General features: G+C 44.4%; 1 protein-coding gene across 3 annotated transcripts in view; it reads right to left on the bottom strand.

Moving 5' to 3' along the window:
* The window catches only part of SDK2 (sidekick cell adhesion molecule 2), a 409,110-nt gene that overhangs the window by 38,671 nt on the left and 356,772 nt on the right, over window positions 1–13,667 (bottom strand). For all 3 annotated transcript variants that reach the window (XM_048488576.1, XM_048488577.1, XM_048488578.1), the window contains exons 19-27: window positions 13,278–13,473; window positions 12,171–12,269; window positions 11,459–11,650; window positions 7,799–7,920; window positions 6,394–6,516; window positions 4,954–5,109; window positions 3,218–3,455; window positions 2,929–3,044; window positions 1,486–1,675 (exon numbers count right to left, since the gene is read on the bottom strand). In XM_048488576.1, the coding sequence (XP_048344533.1) occupies window positions 1,486–1,675; window positions 2,929–3,044; window positions 3,218–3,455; window positions 4,954–5,109; window positions 6,394–6,516; window positions 7,799–7,920; window positions 11,459–11,650; window positions 12,171–12,269; window positions 13,278–13,473 (1,432 nt within the window). The remainder of the gene's footprint in view (window positions 1–1,485; window positions 1,676–2,928; window positions 3,045–3,217; window positions 3,456–4,953; window positions 5,110–6,393; window positions 6,517–7,798; window positions 7,921–11,458; window positions 11,651–12,170; window positions 12,270–13,277; window positions 13,474–13,667) is intronic.

The raw sequence follows: 13,667 nt of genomic DNA, 5'->3' as shown, positions 1-13,667 counted from the left end.
GAAGTTGATCCCATTGAGCATTCATGGTTTTAAACCTGATTACTTCTATTCTATGAGCAATTTGTTTCCTAAGTATAAAGTAGTCAGGTGGTAGACTATCACCTCTTGAGTCCCTGTAGTTGGCGTAAAGTTCGCCGCTTTAAAACTCTGCACTCCTGATCAGCCCCTATGTCTGAATTTCCTTTGGTTATCTTTGTGTGACTGTCTGAGTATACTCCTAATGAGGCAACAACTGTGATCTCCTCATATAATCAAATCACCTGTTCTGGTGCATCAGCCTGCATTTTCTTTGATCTAGTTTCCATTAAGGCTTGAGAGTGCCGGAGCTTGCTTGCCTGATGTTCAAGGTTGGCAGACCAGGCAATTTTTGGTAATAGAGTAAGCGAAGCAGACTTTGGACCTAAACTTATCTTGTTGTCAGCAGTGAGCTTAATTATCAAGGATAAAGGTAGATGGTCGCTCGCAATTTGGTGGTCAATCTGGAAGTCACTCTATCTAAGAGGGAGGGAGAAACCATGGCATAATCGAGTACACTGCATCCTCTTTGTGAAATAAACGTGTACTTGCCTGAGTAACTGAACTGGCTAAGTCCATTTAGATATAGCAAACCAAACCGAGTGCAAAATTCAATGAAGACAACACTGGTTTTATTCACGTGTCTGTTCTTAGAACATCTCGATAGGGAAAAATACCAGGGTAAAAGTTCAGTCTCTGATCCTGCTGCCTCCAACAGCTTCAACCCATCATTCCCAACTCTGAAAACTATATTGGTGAAGGAAAACCTTTGCTTAAGTGTTCTGTGAATTACGATGAGTATTGTTTTAACTCGCAAATTCATTCTGGTGCTTCCATACAGACACGCAGCAAACACAGCTCTACTTACACATTTGTAATTTGCATGTGTAAACATTTCAGAAGAGTGAAAAAAAAGATTGCTAGAAAACAAAATGTTACTTTCAAAAATACAGAAAAACACATACACACAAGTACACGGGCTCACTTCAAACTAGTGACCCAAACAGGTTAGGTACAGATGGCTCAAACACATCTGTATATACACACATAAAAATATAAAAAAGGAGAGAATGGGCTGTTTATGTATGTGCATGTGCATGTGCATACATGCACATAGATGCACTACAGAAAAAAAGCGATGTCCCTTGATTTTGGAGGGGAAGACTGAGAAGGGCAGGGTTTGGGAAGAAAAGAGACTTCAGTGGAATATAATGCCATAGAATCCACCTTCTAAAGTGGCCATTTTCTCCAGCTGAAATGATCTTTGTCGCCTGGAGCTCTGTTGTAATAGCAGGAGATCTCCAGCCACCACCTGGAGGTTGGCAACCCTAATATTGGTTGAGTTCATTCTTTGCTTGGCTTGTGTGGCCAGACAGTTTCTCTAATTCCATTACAGGGACTTTCCTCTTTTCCTGGTTTACCACCCCTCCCTCTCACAGCCAACCAAAAGATGGGTTGCTGGACACTTACCATCATCCAACGTGCGTTCAAGGATGGGTGGGTTGCTGGACACACCATCACCAATGCGGGTGAAAGCAAGCACCCGGATCTCGTACAAGACGTACTTGCCCATGCCTATGAGCTGGGCACTCCTTGAGGCATTGCCCTCTACCACTTGGAACTGGGCCCTCATGTCTGAGTCCTTTTCTTTATACAATACCTAAAAGAGAAGGGAAAGAAATTACACAGGTGATAGAAAGAGAGAGAGAGAGAGAGAGAGAGAGAGAGAGAGAGAGAGAGAAACAAATAAACAATAAGGTCCAGCAGTTCCTTCAGTGCCATTTTGGGGCAGCAACTCAAAGGTCAGCAAGGTTCCTGAAGAAGAGTAATAAGAGTAACAAGATTAAGAGAAGGTCAGAAAGCGGAGCATTTGGAAAATACCTCAGGCTTAAGATGAGAATGGGAAATACATTAATTAGACTGGAGAAGAAAGACATTGGAGCAGGCCTGAACCAAAAGGACGGGTTTTAAGGAGAAGGTGAGGGAAATGGAAGTGTTTTAATTAGGTCTGCTTATGCTAGCTAATAAAGTATCTGGGCAAAACAGAACAAAACAAAAATGTCCAGGAAAAACCTCACTGAAGGGATAATGAGTGACCACCTTTTTCTTTGCTCTAAGAATATGGCTGCTCAGACGAGCATAAGTGTGTCTTTATTGGACACAGCTAGTACCTAGAGCCAGTTCTGCTGGGCTATGGAAGTACATTTATTCCCTTAGAATTCCCACCATAAAACCCTCTCCCTATTTCCCATGGAATATGAGAACAATGGAAATAAAGATGTTTGGGAGTCGAGCATCTCAAGGACAGCTTGGGGATAGCGTCCAGCCACCTGCCGCCTCCCCCCAGGTGCCAGGTTTGCTTCTAGTTTAGCTATAGTTGCAAGTATCAAAGGAAAATGAAAGAACAGAAAAGATCCATTAACATATCAGAGGTGAAGACAGCTTTTCTCTTCCTCACAGGCAGGTGTGAGCCCTTGCACCTAACCCCATTCATTGATGTCAGGCTTCATCCTGACAATGAGATATAGTGGGCTTGGGGCACCTTGGTGGGTAAACAATCCATACTGTAGCATTCTGATGCAAGACCTGGGAAGTTGTATTGGTCCATCATGTTACATAGCTTGTGGTTTGGAGGACCACTCTGGGCTACTACACGTGAGACACTAGGTTTAGAGACAATGAGGCTGTGCAGTGAGACACAGGAAAGGATGGAAACTGGGTTGGGATACTTGTGTTGAGGGACAGAAGGGCAGTGCTAGAAGTCTGTACCCTGCTACTACAGGACTCAGATTCTGGAAGATGGTGAAGCTTCATGGAACGAAAGGGCTTCATGGTTGAACTGAGGAGCTTTGGCAAACCTGGTATAAAAGAGAAGGAACCTTTGAGGGAAGAGCCGGTGTGTCCAATACCCACCTTATAGCCCAGTACAAGCCCATTTCGATCAGGCTCAGGAATGTCATTCCACCGTACCAGCATGGAGGTGGAGGTGGTAGCCAGGGCTGATATGTTGGTTGGTCCAGAGGAAGGCACTGTGCGCAAAAAAGAACCAAGTCAGCACTTCACCAACCAGTTCCTCTGAGATGGTTGTATAACAGGTACCACTTGAGGGGGGCCCATAGAAAAGCCCAGAGCTTTACATTCAAAGTTCCAAGCAGGTAGTTAGGGACCTGCCCGACTGTCTAAGATGAGGTTGTGGAGGTACCTGACTCCCTGGTTCGCCCCACCACGGTCTGACTCCATGGCCCAGGCCCAATGGCATTGAAGGCCTGCACCTGCACACGGTATTCGGTCCATTCTTCCAGATCTTCAATGGTGAATTCACGCTCCATACGGTCATGGATGGTGTGGGCCAGTGTGCGGCCGCGCCCATCTAAGCGTGAGTAGCGCAGGCGATAGCCCACTGATTCAGGGCTGCCGTTGTACCCTGTTTCCGGCAAGGGCTGCAGGAAGAAAGGGAAATTGCTTTTAAGAATGCTTGCAATTAAGTGTCTTCCCAACCATACCTGAAGTATGCCAAATCATGCAGATATTATGCAGTCTCAAGGGATTCCCAAGACCATGGAACCCATGACACACAAAAGTTACAAAATGCTGACCTGAAACTATCAGAACTTTAGCTTCCTTTCTTTTCTTACTTTGAAAGACCTCTTTATTCGTCCTACATGATACTGACATACCAACAGTGCCAGTTTGGCTGATCTCAGCTGTGATTGACCTCAACTAGGAATGGGCAGTTGGATAAAGACAAACTAATCCCCCTCCCCACTTTGATGGTATTTTTCAGGCTTCCCACCCTAAAAAACGACAGCAATAAAAGGAAGCAAAACAACAACACAATGTATTGTCTAAGGCTTTCATGGCTGGATTCAACTGGTTGTTGTGGGTTTTCTGGGCTGTGTGGCCGTGGTCTGGTAGATCTTGTTCCTAATGTTTCGCCTGCATCTGTGGCTGGCATCTTCAGAGGTGTATCACAGAGAGAAGTCTGTCACTGGACAGGTCAGTATGTCAGAACATCTCCGTCTCTTCATAGGCCTTCTGTCAGCTCTCAACCGACAATAGCTGTCAAAGCGAATCTGAACCATGTTCCCCTGGGCACAAGCTTATAACAACCAACAACAACACAGATCATGAAAAATGCCAATTCTTTTTATCAGGGCTTGCTCAGCCTGCTGGCTTTAAAAAGTAAAGAAAACCTCTTCCCGCCCCTCTTCACTTATCTGTAGAGTGTAGAGAGCCCAGTGTTGAACTGTGCACGCTGCCTCCAAAGTCCACGTGGAGATTGGATGTGGCACCTGCCATTCAGCCTGGCCAGGTCTAGCATGGAACAGCAGGTGCCATTTCTGGTCTCTCTATGGAGATCAGAGGTGGGGCCAGTGGTGGGATCCAAAAATTTTAATAACAGGTTCCGATGGTGGTGGAATTCAAACAGTGGCGCCACTGCACACATGCACCTCCAGTCCCTATTGGGCAGGGAGGTTGCTTTAGTAACCCCTTCTCGGCACTCAGAAAAAATTAGCAACCACTTCTAGAGAAGTGGTGAGAACTGGTTGGATCCCACCTCTGGGTGGGGCCCCCCCTGGGCTCAGTCTGCCCAAGCCGAGCGTTCCACTCTGCATCCGCCTCTGGTCTTGGAGGCAGCAGCTGGTACGGGTTCAGCTCTGTGCTGCTTGCTGCCTTCCAGATCCACGTGGAGTTTGGAGGTAGGTATACTTTTTGGGTTTGGATTTAACAAACTGAATAATTTTGAAAAAATCCAACCCCCCATATTTTCAGGTTTTTTTTAAAAAAAAATCCGGGTCTAATTAACTTGAACCCCCCAAATACAAATAATTGTTTTTTCCCAAATATAACCTTCACCACTGCTTTATTATTTCTTGAATTCCTCTCCTCCCCTCCCCTGAAACAATCACAATATCTTTTTTTTTTGCCCCTGCTCACCATCCATCGGAGCCATAGGCTGGTTTCACTGGCAGTGCGTAGTGTGATATTGGCAGGAGACACATCAGGTGGAGCCTGCAATGTCTGGATCCTGCGGGATGGCAGGCTAGGCGGGCTGGTGCCTACAATGTTCACTTGCCACGCGCTCTGAGGAAGCTAGTAGGAGAGGGAGAAATTGATTGAGTGCTTGGAGGGGCCACAAAGTGACATAGGAAAAGGCCCCAGCTTTGAGAATACTTCATAATTTTGGCTCAACCCCAATATGATGGCAGAGAGAGTTACCTAGAATACTGGGGCACCTTCTTTCATATGCAGACAAGAGTGGAATTCAGACAGGATGCAACCTATCCGGTTATTTTAAACAATGGACCCAGCGTAGTAGTAGTAGTAGTAGTAGTAGTAGTAGTAGTAGTAGTAGTAGTAGTAGTAGTAGTAGAAGAAGAAGAGGAAGAAGAGGAGTTTGGATTTATACCCCACTTTCTCTCCTGTAAGGAGACTCAAAGGGCCTTACAATCTCCTTGCCCTTCCCTCCCCCTCTGGCAAACCTTTCCCTGTGAAGTGGTGGGGACTGAGAGAGCTCCGAAGAGCTGTGACTAGCCTAAGGTCACCCAGCTGGCATGTGTTGGAGTGCACAGGCTAATTTTATTCCCCAGATGAAGAAGAAGAAGGAGAAGAAGAAGAGGAGTAGGAGTAGTAGTTTGGATTTATATCCCCCCCTTTTCCCCTCTCTGTAGGAGGACTCAAGAAAGGCTTACAATCTCCTTGCCCTTCCCCCCTCACAACAAGCACTGCTTGTGAGGTGGAGGTGGGGCTCAGAAGAGAGCTCTACAGGAGAGCTGTGACTAGCCCAAAGGTCCCACCCAGGTTAGGGCGTGTGTGGGAGTGGCTACAGGCTAATCTGGAATTCCCCAGAGTGAAGAACCACCTCCCACAGATTCCAAGCTGCAGGAGGCTGGGGTCCAAACCGAAGCAGTTCACTCCCGGATCAGAGTGCACCTGCTCTTAGCCACTACGCCACTGCTGCTCCTCCACAGCTCAAGTGGCACAGCGGGGAATCAAACCCAGTTTTCTAGATTAGAGTGCACCTACTCTTAACTATAACACCACTGCATTATTGTCATTACCTTGGGGGTCTCATTTCACCTTTAATTTGGATTAGATAAATAGAAAACAACAGAAATACTTAGATAATCCAATTTCAGTTTACAGCAATCCATATGTATGGTTGATTGACGATGGTGGCCTCGTGTCAGCTATAGGGGTCTACTTTCTTCTTGAGCTAAAATTCTACGCCATACAGGCATGAGGGCAGTGTACTTCCTGGTGTTTGACCATGGGAGTATATGTAAGAACCTGGGTGAGTGCACACGAGCATAACAGCATTTATTTACAGTTTGGGCATTATGAACATGCTTTCAAATTTTTTTGAGGCACCCATGCCTGTAAAGGTATGTGTAGCCAGGGACTGAGGTTGGAGGCACTTTCCATGGGAGGCCGGGCATCTGGCTCATTAGACATCTGGTGGATGAGGATCCACTCCTCACTGTCACCAATTTGACCAACCTGGAGGGAAGCAAAGCACATGAGCAGAGCTGAAGCAAAAAATTATGGCGTGCTGTGACGACAGTGGACAGTTCCCCGCCCTGGGACATTAAAACAAAAAGCATTACTTAAAAGTTTAGAACTTGGCATTTGCTTACCTAACAATTTTAAAAGTGGGACAATATTTGTCTTTTTTTAAAAGCTAGAAATAAATATTTGAGCAAAAAAAGGATTATAGAACTTTATAGGTATTTGTGAGAATAAATTACCATTTTTAACATCATTGTTTATTGAATTCGTTTGTTACCTTTCAAAAGGGAAAAAATCCTGTTTGCACAAGGCAAGTCTCAATAATAAAAATTATAACAAAATAAACAGAAGATTAACAATGCAATTCTAAACAGAGTTACGTCCCTCCATCCTTCCACAAAGGTAAACCTATTTTCCCCTAGCTTCTGCGATTTCACCAGGCATTGTTCATACACTTATCTTCACAACATGGGCTAGAAACTTACTTAAAAAGAGAGAATAATGAAGCCTGGACCAGCATGAAAGCCTTTGCTTGCACAGAACAATGGTGAATTGTCTACGTCTCCTATTCTTGTCTACATCTCCTATTCTTTATTTACTCTGCACTCTATTCCACACAGATATGCCCTTCTCTTCGTCCGTGCTCTTTGCCACGTCAATCTTAAGAGGGAAGATACGTAAGGTTTCCAAAGTATATAAATTAGGCAACATGATTTCCTCCCTAATCGGCCTGAACACAATTTCATTCTGGGTTGACCTAAAGGAATAAATGAGTTGCAGCCAAGCAAAAGGAACAGTTCACCCAAACAAAACATAAGTAACATCTACTGCTACAAGATATGGTGAGTGCCACTAACTCACATATCTTTAAAAGGAGCCCCTCAGATTCATGAACTACCAGCTATTATGAATCATGATGCTAAATAACTTCCATATTCCATTAGAACAGAGAGACAACAACAGGGAAAAAAATCTTCATGCATTGCTTGTGAGCTTTCTGAAAGCATTTAGTTGGCCACTGTGGAAAATAGTATGCCACACTGTGGTGAATTGTATGCTACATTGTGAAGAATAGTATGCTACACTGGATGGACCTTTAGCCTGATCTAATAGTACTCTTATGTCTTCAAGTGCATAAAAAATTATGTAATTTTATGCATTTTATGCATTTTTAATGCAAAAATTTGCACTTCAACTTCCAACATTAATACAGCTGTTTGAAGAATGACCAAGGAATGCACCCGCTTCCTGATGAGACCTGCCCATCGGTTACCTGAGCTTCCACTTGCCACCTGGAAATGGATGTCTTGCCGTCATAACCAGGGCGGAACTGAAGTGTGACTGAGCGGGGACCAATGTTGGAGATGCCCAGGTTGGTAGGGGGGCCTGGGAGTTCTGTGGACCAACAGAAAGCAAAGGTAGAATGTGGCTGCCTGCATATTAAGAATGGGACACACTGGACAGATCTCTCTTTCAGAGTGAGACAAACTTGTATGGAATCCTGAGGCGGGAAAAGCAGCTTGCAAGGGAGACAGAATTCAAGAGTAAAGAGAAAGTGGGTAGACAGGCATGGAAAGTGTATTTACGAGACATCAATATTCTCCATACCTTCCCCAATAGCTCACTCCCATCATTTCTTCCCCTCAGGATTGGCATACAGTGTTCTGTGCTCATCCACTATATCCTTTTCACAACCTTGTATGACGGCCATGTGTGTGTGTGAGAAAGACAGACACCCAGTGTCATGGACCAGAATATGGACTCTTTCTCATGAGGCAAAGTTTATTTATTTATTTTTATTTATTATTTAGATTTTTATACTGCCCCATCCCCAAGGGCTCTGGGCAGTGTACAACATAAAATCTCAGTACAGTCAAACAAAGGAGCACAGGTTTACAAATTACACTGGCTCCATCAATTTTAAATACAGTTACACTAAAACCTTTAAAAGTAGCTGATAAAAGCGATAAGAGGGCATCCAACAAAACCCCATATTTAAAAATCCTCCCCAAGAGGGAGGGACGGCAAGTCCCATTAAACAAAGGGGACCCAGATGTAAAGGAGCAAGAAGAGGGAGGGGGCACCTTCAGTGGCTGGTCTCTCCAAAGGCCTGGTGGAACAACTCCGTCTTACAGGCCCTGCAGAACTCACCAAGATCCCGCAGGGCCTGGACAGCTGGAGGAAGAGTGTTCTCAAAGTTGCTGAAGATGCAGAGGAGGAGGCAGCTGGGCACTTAACACTGCCACAGAGGGAGGCAGTTGACATACCTCTAGGGACCTGCTTTGTTGAACAGGGGGAACACTAAGACTTTGAGTCAGCTGCCTAGCCTGTATTTGTATTCAGACTTGGATCCTGAACCTTCGACCCCAGAGCTCACTGCTCAACCAGAGGTCTCCCCACAGCTGACCTCTCAGGCTTCTCCAGCCTCTGAACCAGGGGTGTGCAACCTGCGGCTCTCCAGATGTTCATGGACTACAAATCCCATCAGCCCCTGCCAGCATGGCCTTAAGTGAAGCCCATGCTGGCAGGGGCTGATGAGAACCTGTAGTCCTGAACATCTGGAGGAGGCCTGCAGGCTACCCCTGCTCTGAACCATCTCAGCCCTCTAAAGATCCTTTGAAGATGTCAGCCAAAGATGCAGGCAAAACGTCAGGAGAAAATGCTACTGGAACGCAGCCATACAGCCTGGAAACCCCACAACATCTCAGCCCTGTTGGAGTGCTTGACACTGGAATGAGCTATGGCCCCTTTAAATACTGGTAGCCTGGTCTTGGAGAGGAGAGCCTGCATCTCCCTTACATACTGTTGGCTCCAGCTGCAGGAAACTATATTTCAATTTATATTAATATTTATTTTGAAAAACTGTACACTAATTTGGGAGACTATTTTTAGCTGAAAAGTTGAGTAAAATGCAACACAGAAGCAAAAAAAAGGAAGTTTGGCCCTCAGGCCTAAAACATGAAGAACAGCTAATTATTTTATATAAATAAGTAACTAACACCAACTCCACCTGACAAGCAAACATAAGAAACAGGAACTAAGGGAAAAATTAATTCTCACTCGTCACCATGATGGTTTATTAAAGTTGTGTTATAGAAATGCTACATCCTTGGCTGATACCTAGCCAAGGCAACAGCCTCAAAGAAATGTTTGAAGTGAACCAAATAATAATGAAATTCAAACTTTGCATCCAACGAAGGTCACAAAGGGAGCTGTCAATGTTTTCTGCAATTTCATATTCATTACTTTGATGTTTGTTAATTTAATAAATCTGAAGCTTGTGAGTGGTTGGCTGTTGTCAGACTGCAAGGGACATGTCGTCTGCTTGCACAAATGAGACCCACACTTGAATTAATTGAATTACTCAAACAAACAGTGAAACTAATTGAGATTGGCAAAGTCAAAGTTCGCACAGACAAACTGAATTAAATCAAATTGGAGAAATCTATCTGTTCATGAAAATGCATCTTCTTAATTCTGTCCACGGAAGCTTGAGAAGGTAGGATGTGAATTCAGTCCCGCCAAGAAGTGCCTCAGCTGTTTCTACGAAACTCCTAGAATCCTGAATTCAGTTTAGCACTTAAAGTTTAAGGACAGCAGACACAGAAAAGAAGTGCCAATTATACATTCCACAGTAGTTTGGGCTGAATCTTGAACTCCCAAATTGCCCTGGCCTGGATAGCCCAGGTCTTGTCAAATCTCAAAAGCTAAGCAGGGCCAACCCTGGTAAGGATTTGAATGAGAGACCTCCAACAAATACTAGGGGTGCAACATGGAGGCAGGCAATTGAAAACCAGCTCTGAATATTTCTTGTCTTGAAAACCCTACGGGGTGGCCAACCTATGGCACTCTAGATGTTCAGGGACTACAATTCCCATCAGGCCATGCTGGCAGGGGCTGATGGGTATTGTAGTCCGTGAACATCTGGCGTGTCATAGGTTGGCCACCCCTGCAGGCCTATGGGGTTGCCATGAGTTAGCCATGATTCAATGCCATTTTCCTCCACTAGGAACGACAGCTACGAGGGCAGTGTGCTCAGCGTTCATCTTGAAGGTCTGACAAGGAATTCAGGATAAGTCCAGAAAAGTCACTTCTCCAAAACAGCTAGGTCATATTGGGACAAAGATGTCTGCCTCCCTGCTCTCATGGAAAAGTTGAAATGAACACTTACCCCAAATCTAAAACCCACAACACTGCACAAAATCTTCGCTCTGAGTCCATGTTTAAGAGGCCCACCCTGAGGCTGCAGTGAACAAAGTGACTGCCATCCTCTCTGAGGGATGCAGTTTCTTTGCAGCAGGCAGTGCTGGTTAACAGAGTCAAGCACTTTTGGGATTCATAGCACAGGTAAGCAAAGCAAAGACAGGGCTGCTAATTTCAGACCACAACCAGACCCAACGTGCTTCTTTTGTGCGGTTCTCTCACAACCATCCACATACATTTTTGGTAGAATAATCTAGTGCTATTCTCTCCCTTCTCCTTTACAAGAAAACCTTTCAATTAGGTGCCACAGAGTTCTCTCCCTTCCTGTCTCTGCAAAATAGAGAATCAGAAATAGTGGAGATGTGGCTATGATTAAGCTTCTGAACAAGACATTTCATGATTTGAACTTGAGTTCCTTAAACCTTGAAATGCACTAGGATGCTCTATTGATTTCTGTTTGCACCTATTATTGGACTTGTAGCACAACTGTGGCTACACTGAATAATTTAGCAATTTCCACCCTCATTTTAGCTGTGTTTGTAAGAGGGCAGAAATGCCTGTCTAAACATTTGTTATTTTTATTTTTTTAAACACGCATTGGGTTGTGCACAGGTGGAACTTCCAGGACAAACTGACACTTTCTGCCGCAACAGAGGATGCAGTGATCTCTGCTTCATTTGTGCTACAGCCTGCTACACTGTTACAGGCAAGACCTGCGAACCAAGCTCACCTGGAGGAACCCCAGAAGAAATGGTGGAAGAGGAAACTTGACCCTGTCCCTTGGAAGTCATAGCTGCCACTTCAATGGTATAGGTGGTCAGGGCTGTGAGGCCTGTTACCCGGTACTCAAGTGTGACATTAGGCAGGTAGTGTGTTACACGTGTGTTTGTGCGATTGAATTCCTCCCAGGAGATCCGGTAGCCTAAAAGAGGACCCAAAACACAGACATATAAAAAAACTGCACAAGTTTCACCTGTATCCAGGGGAAAGCAAAATGAGTCCTACAAATTTTGGGGCCGTAAGCCAAATTTAGGCTGCACCAGCTGGCTTTCTAAGAAGCTGGTTATATTGCTTCAGTGCACCCGATTTCTTATTATGTATCCTTGAAATCTATTTACAGCAAGCAGGTGGGCTCCATGAAGCTTGAGACAAATAGATGTCATGGTTCTGGTTTCCAAACTGCTTGCTCCCAATATGGCTTCCAGCAGAAATATCCTCATTTTCTAGTTACAGGACAGTTATGATTCTCAACAGAAAGATCAGCTGTGCTAAAGTGTAAGAAAAAAGTATAACCCTAAAAGAGAAGGGCTTTGGTAAAATATAGGAAAGGAAAAAATCAAACAAACTTGAGGTGATTTCTCTCCCCCTCCCCCAAATAAGTACAATAGAAGGGTTTATTTAGCCCCGCTTCCCTTTGAAACTTGGCTTAAGATGTCTCCTACCTGTCAGGATGCCATTCTTTTCCACAGGCTCTTGCCAGCTGACTTTCAGAGATGTGTCCAGGATCTCACTGAAGCCGAGGTGTCCAACTGGACCCGGAGCTGGCCAAACAAACAATCCCACCACCAAGAGAGTTACAACAAATGAAACGCCCCCCCTTGATATCTCAAGAAAACTAGAAGGGAAGCTGCCAGTTACAAACAATTCCCCAAAAACACCTGCTGCGGTTGGGTGTAAAGATGACTGCAGAGACAATTTCGGTAAAATTCAAAGAAATCTGGCAACCTTATCTTATATACTTAGATTCAAAAGCGTAAATACCAAAGATAAGGAATTACTACTACTGCTTCACTATTCTCCTTTTTTTCATATTGACTAGCCAATGTAATGACTAGCATATTGACTAGCCAATGTAAACCTTTTGTTATTTGGATTCAGAAAATGCAACAAACAAAAAGAAATAGCGTCAACATCTTCAACCGTGATGATTGTTTCTAATTTTTTTTGTTTTATTATAAAAAATGTATGCTTGGAAGTAATAGATCGTCAAATCTTGTTTTTATTTTTCCTCTTTTCAATTTTAATTTTCAATTAAAATTTTTAATTTCTGTATTACTTTAATTGTAAAATAAAGATTTATAAAAATTCACAAACAATTAAAGAGGACTGCAGAAAATACAGCCAATGTGCAGCCAGGGACCTTCAGATAGTTCATACCACCTCAGCAATCAAGTATCAACCTCCACAACTGAGGAGGAGACACTTCTACAGTGGAAGATGATGTTTAACCTATGTTGTCCAGTGACTCAGAGGTCTGTGAACCCACAGTTCCATGAACAAACAGACAACACACACAGGAAGCTGCCATGTATGGAATCAGACCATGAGTCCATCAAGGTCAGTACTGGCAACTCAGACTGCCACTGGCTCCCCAAGGTCCCAGGCTGAGGTCTTACACAATCACTTGCTGCCTGATCCTTTTAACTGCAGATTGCAAGGATTGGAACTGGGACCCTTTGCCTGCCAAGCAGACGTTCTACCACTGAGCCACAGCCCCTCAGGAACCTGGAAGCTGTGCCTGTGCCCAGCTCCAAAGGGAAGGGCCGTACCGTCCTCATGGGTGCGCACCAGCTGTGGTGGGCTACGAGGTCCGTCGCCTGGTGTGGTGAAACACAGCACGGAAGTATAGTACTCTGTGAACTTCTTGAGACCTGGGATATAACCCACGTGGATATTATCTTGGAAGTTAGGCCGCACTGTTACCATCGTCATGTCTTCTTCTTGTCCTGGTTCCCAGGCGATCAGCTGCAGGAGAATGAACAACACCATGATCCCAGTCAGGTGGAAGCAACTGGTGAGAGCAAGGCAGAGATCAGGCACAGTAACCTAGGAGCTTTCACATGTGCGATAGGAGTTGTTGCCAATTGGCCTACCTTTATTTCATCATTAGAATTTTTTTAAAAATCAGCATCAACGTAAAACAGGCAATATTTATTTTC

This window comes from Sphaerodactylus townsendi, linkage group LG03 (assembly GCF_021028975.2).
Source record: "Sphaerodactylus townsendi isolate TG3544 linkage group LG03, MPM_Stown_v2.3, whole genome shotgun sequence".
NCBI lineage: Eukaryota > Metazoa > Chordata > Lepidosauria > Squamata > Sphaerodactylidae > Sphaerodactylus > Sphaerodactylus townsendi.
The sequence above is the reverse complement of the archived record's forward strand: the minus strand, read 5'-3'. Positions and strand labels throughout refer to the sequence as shown.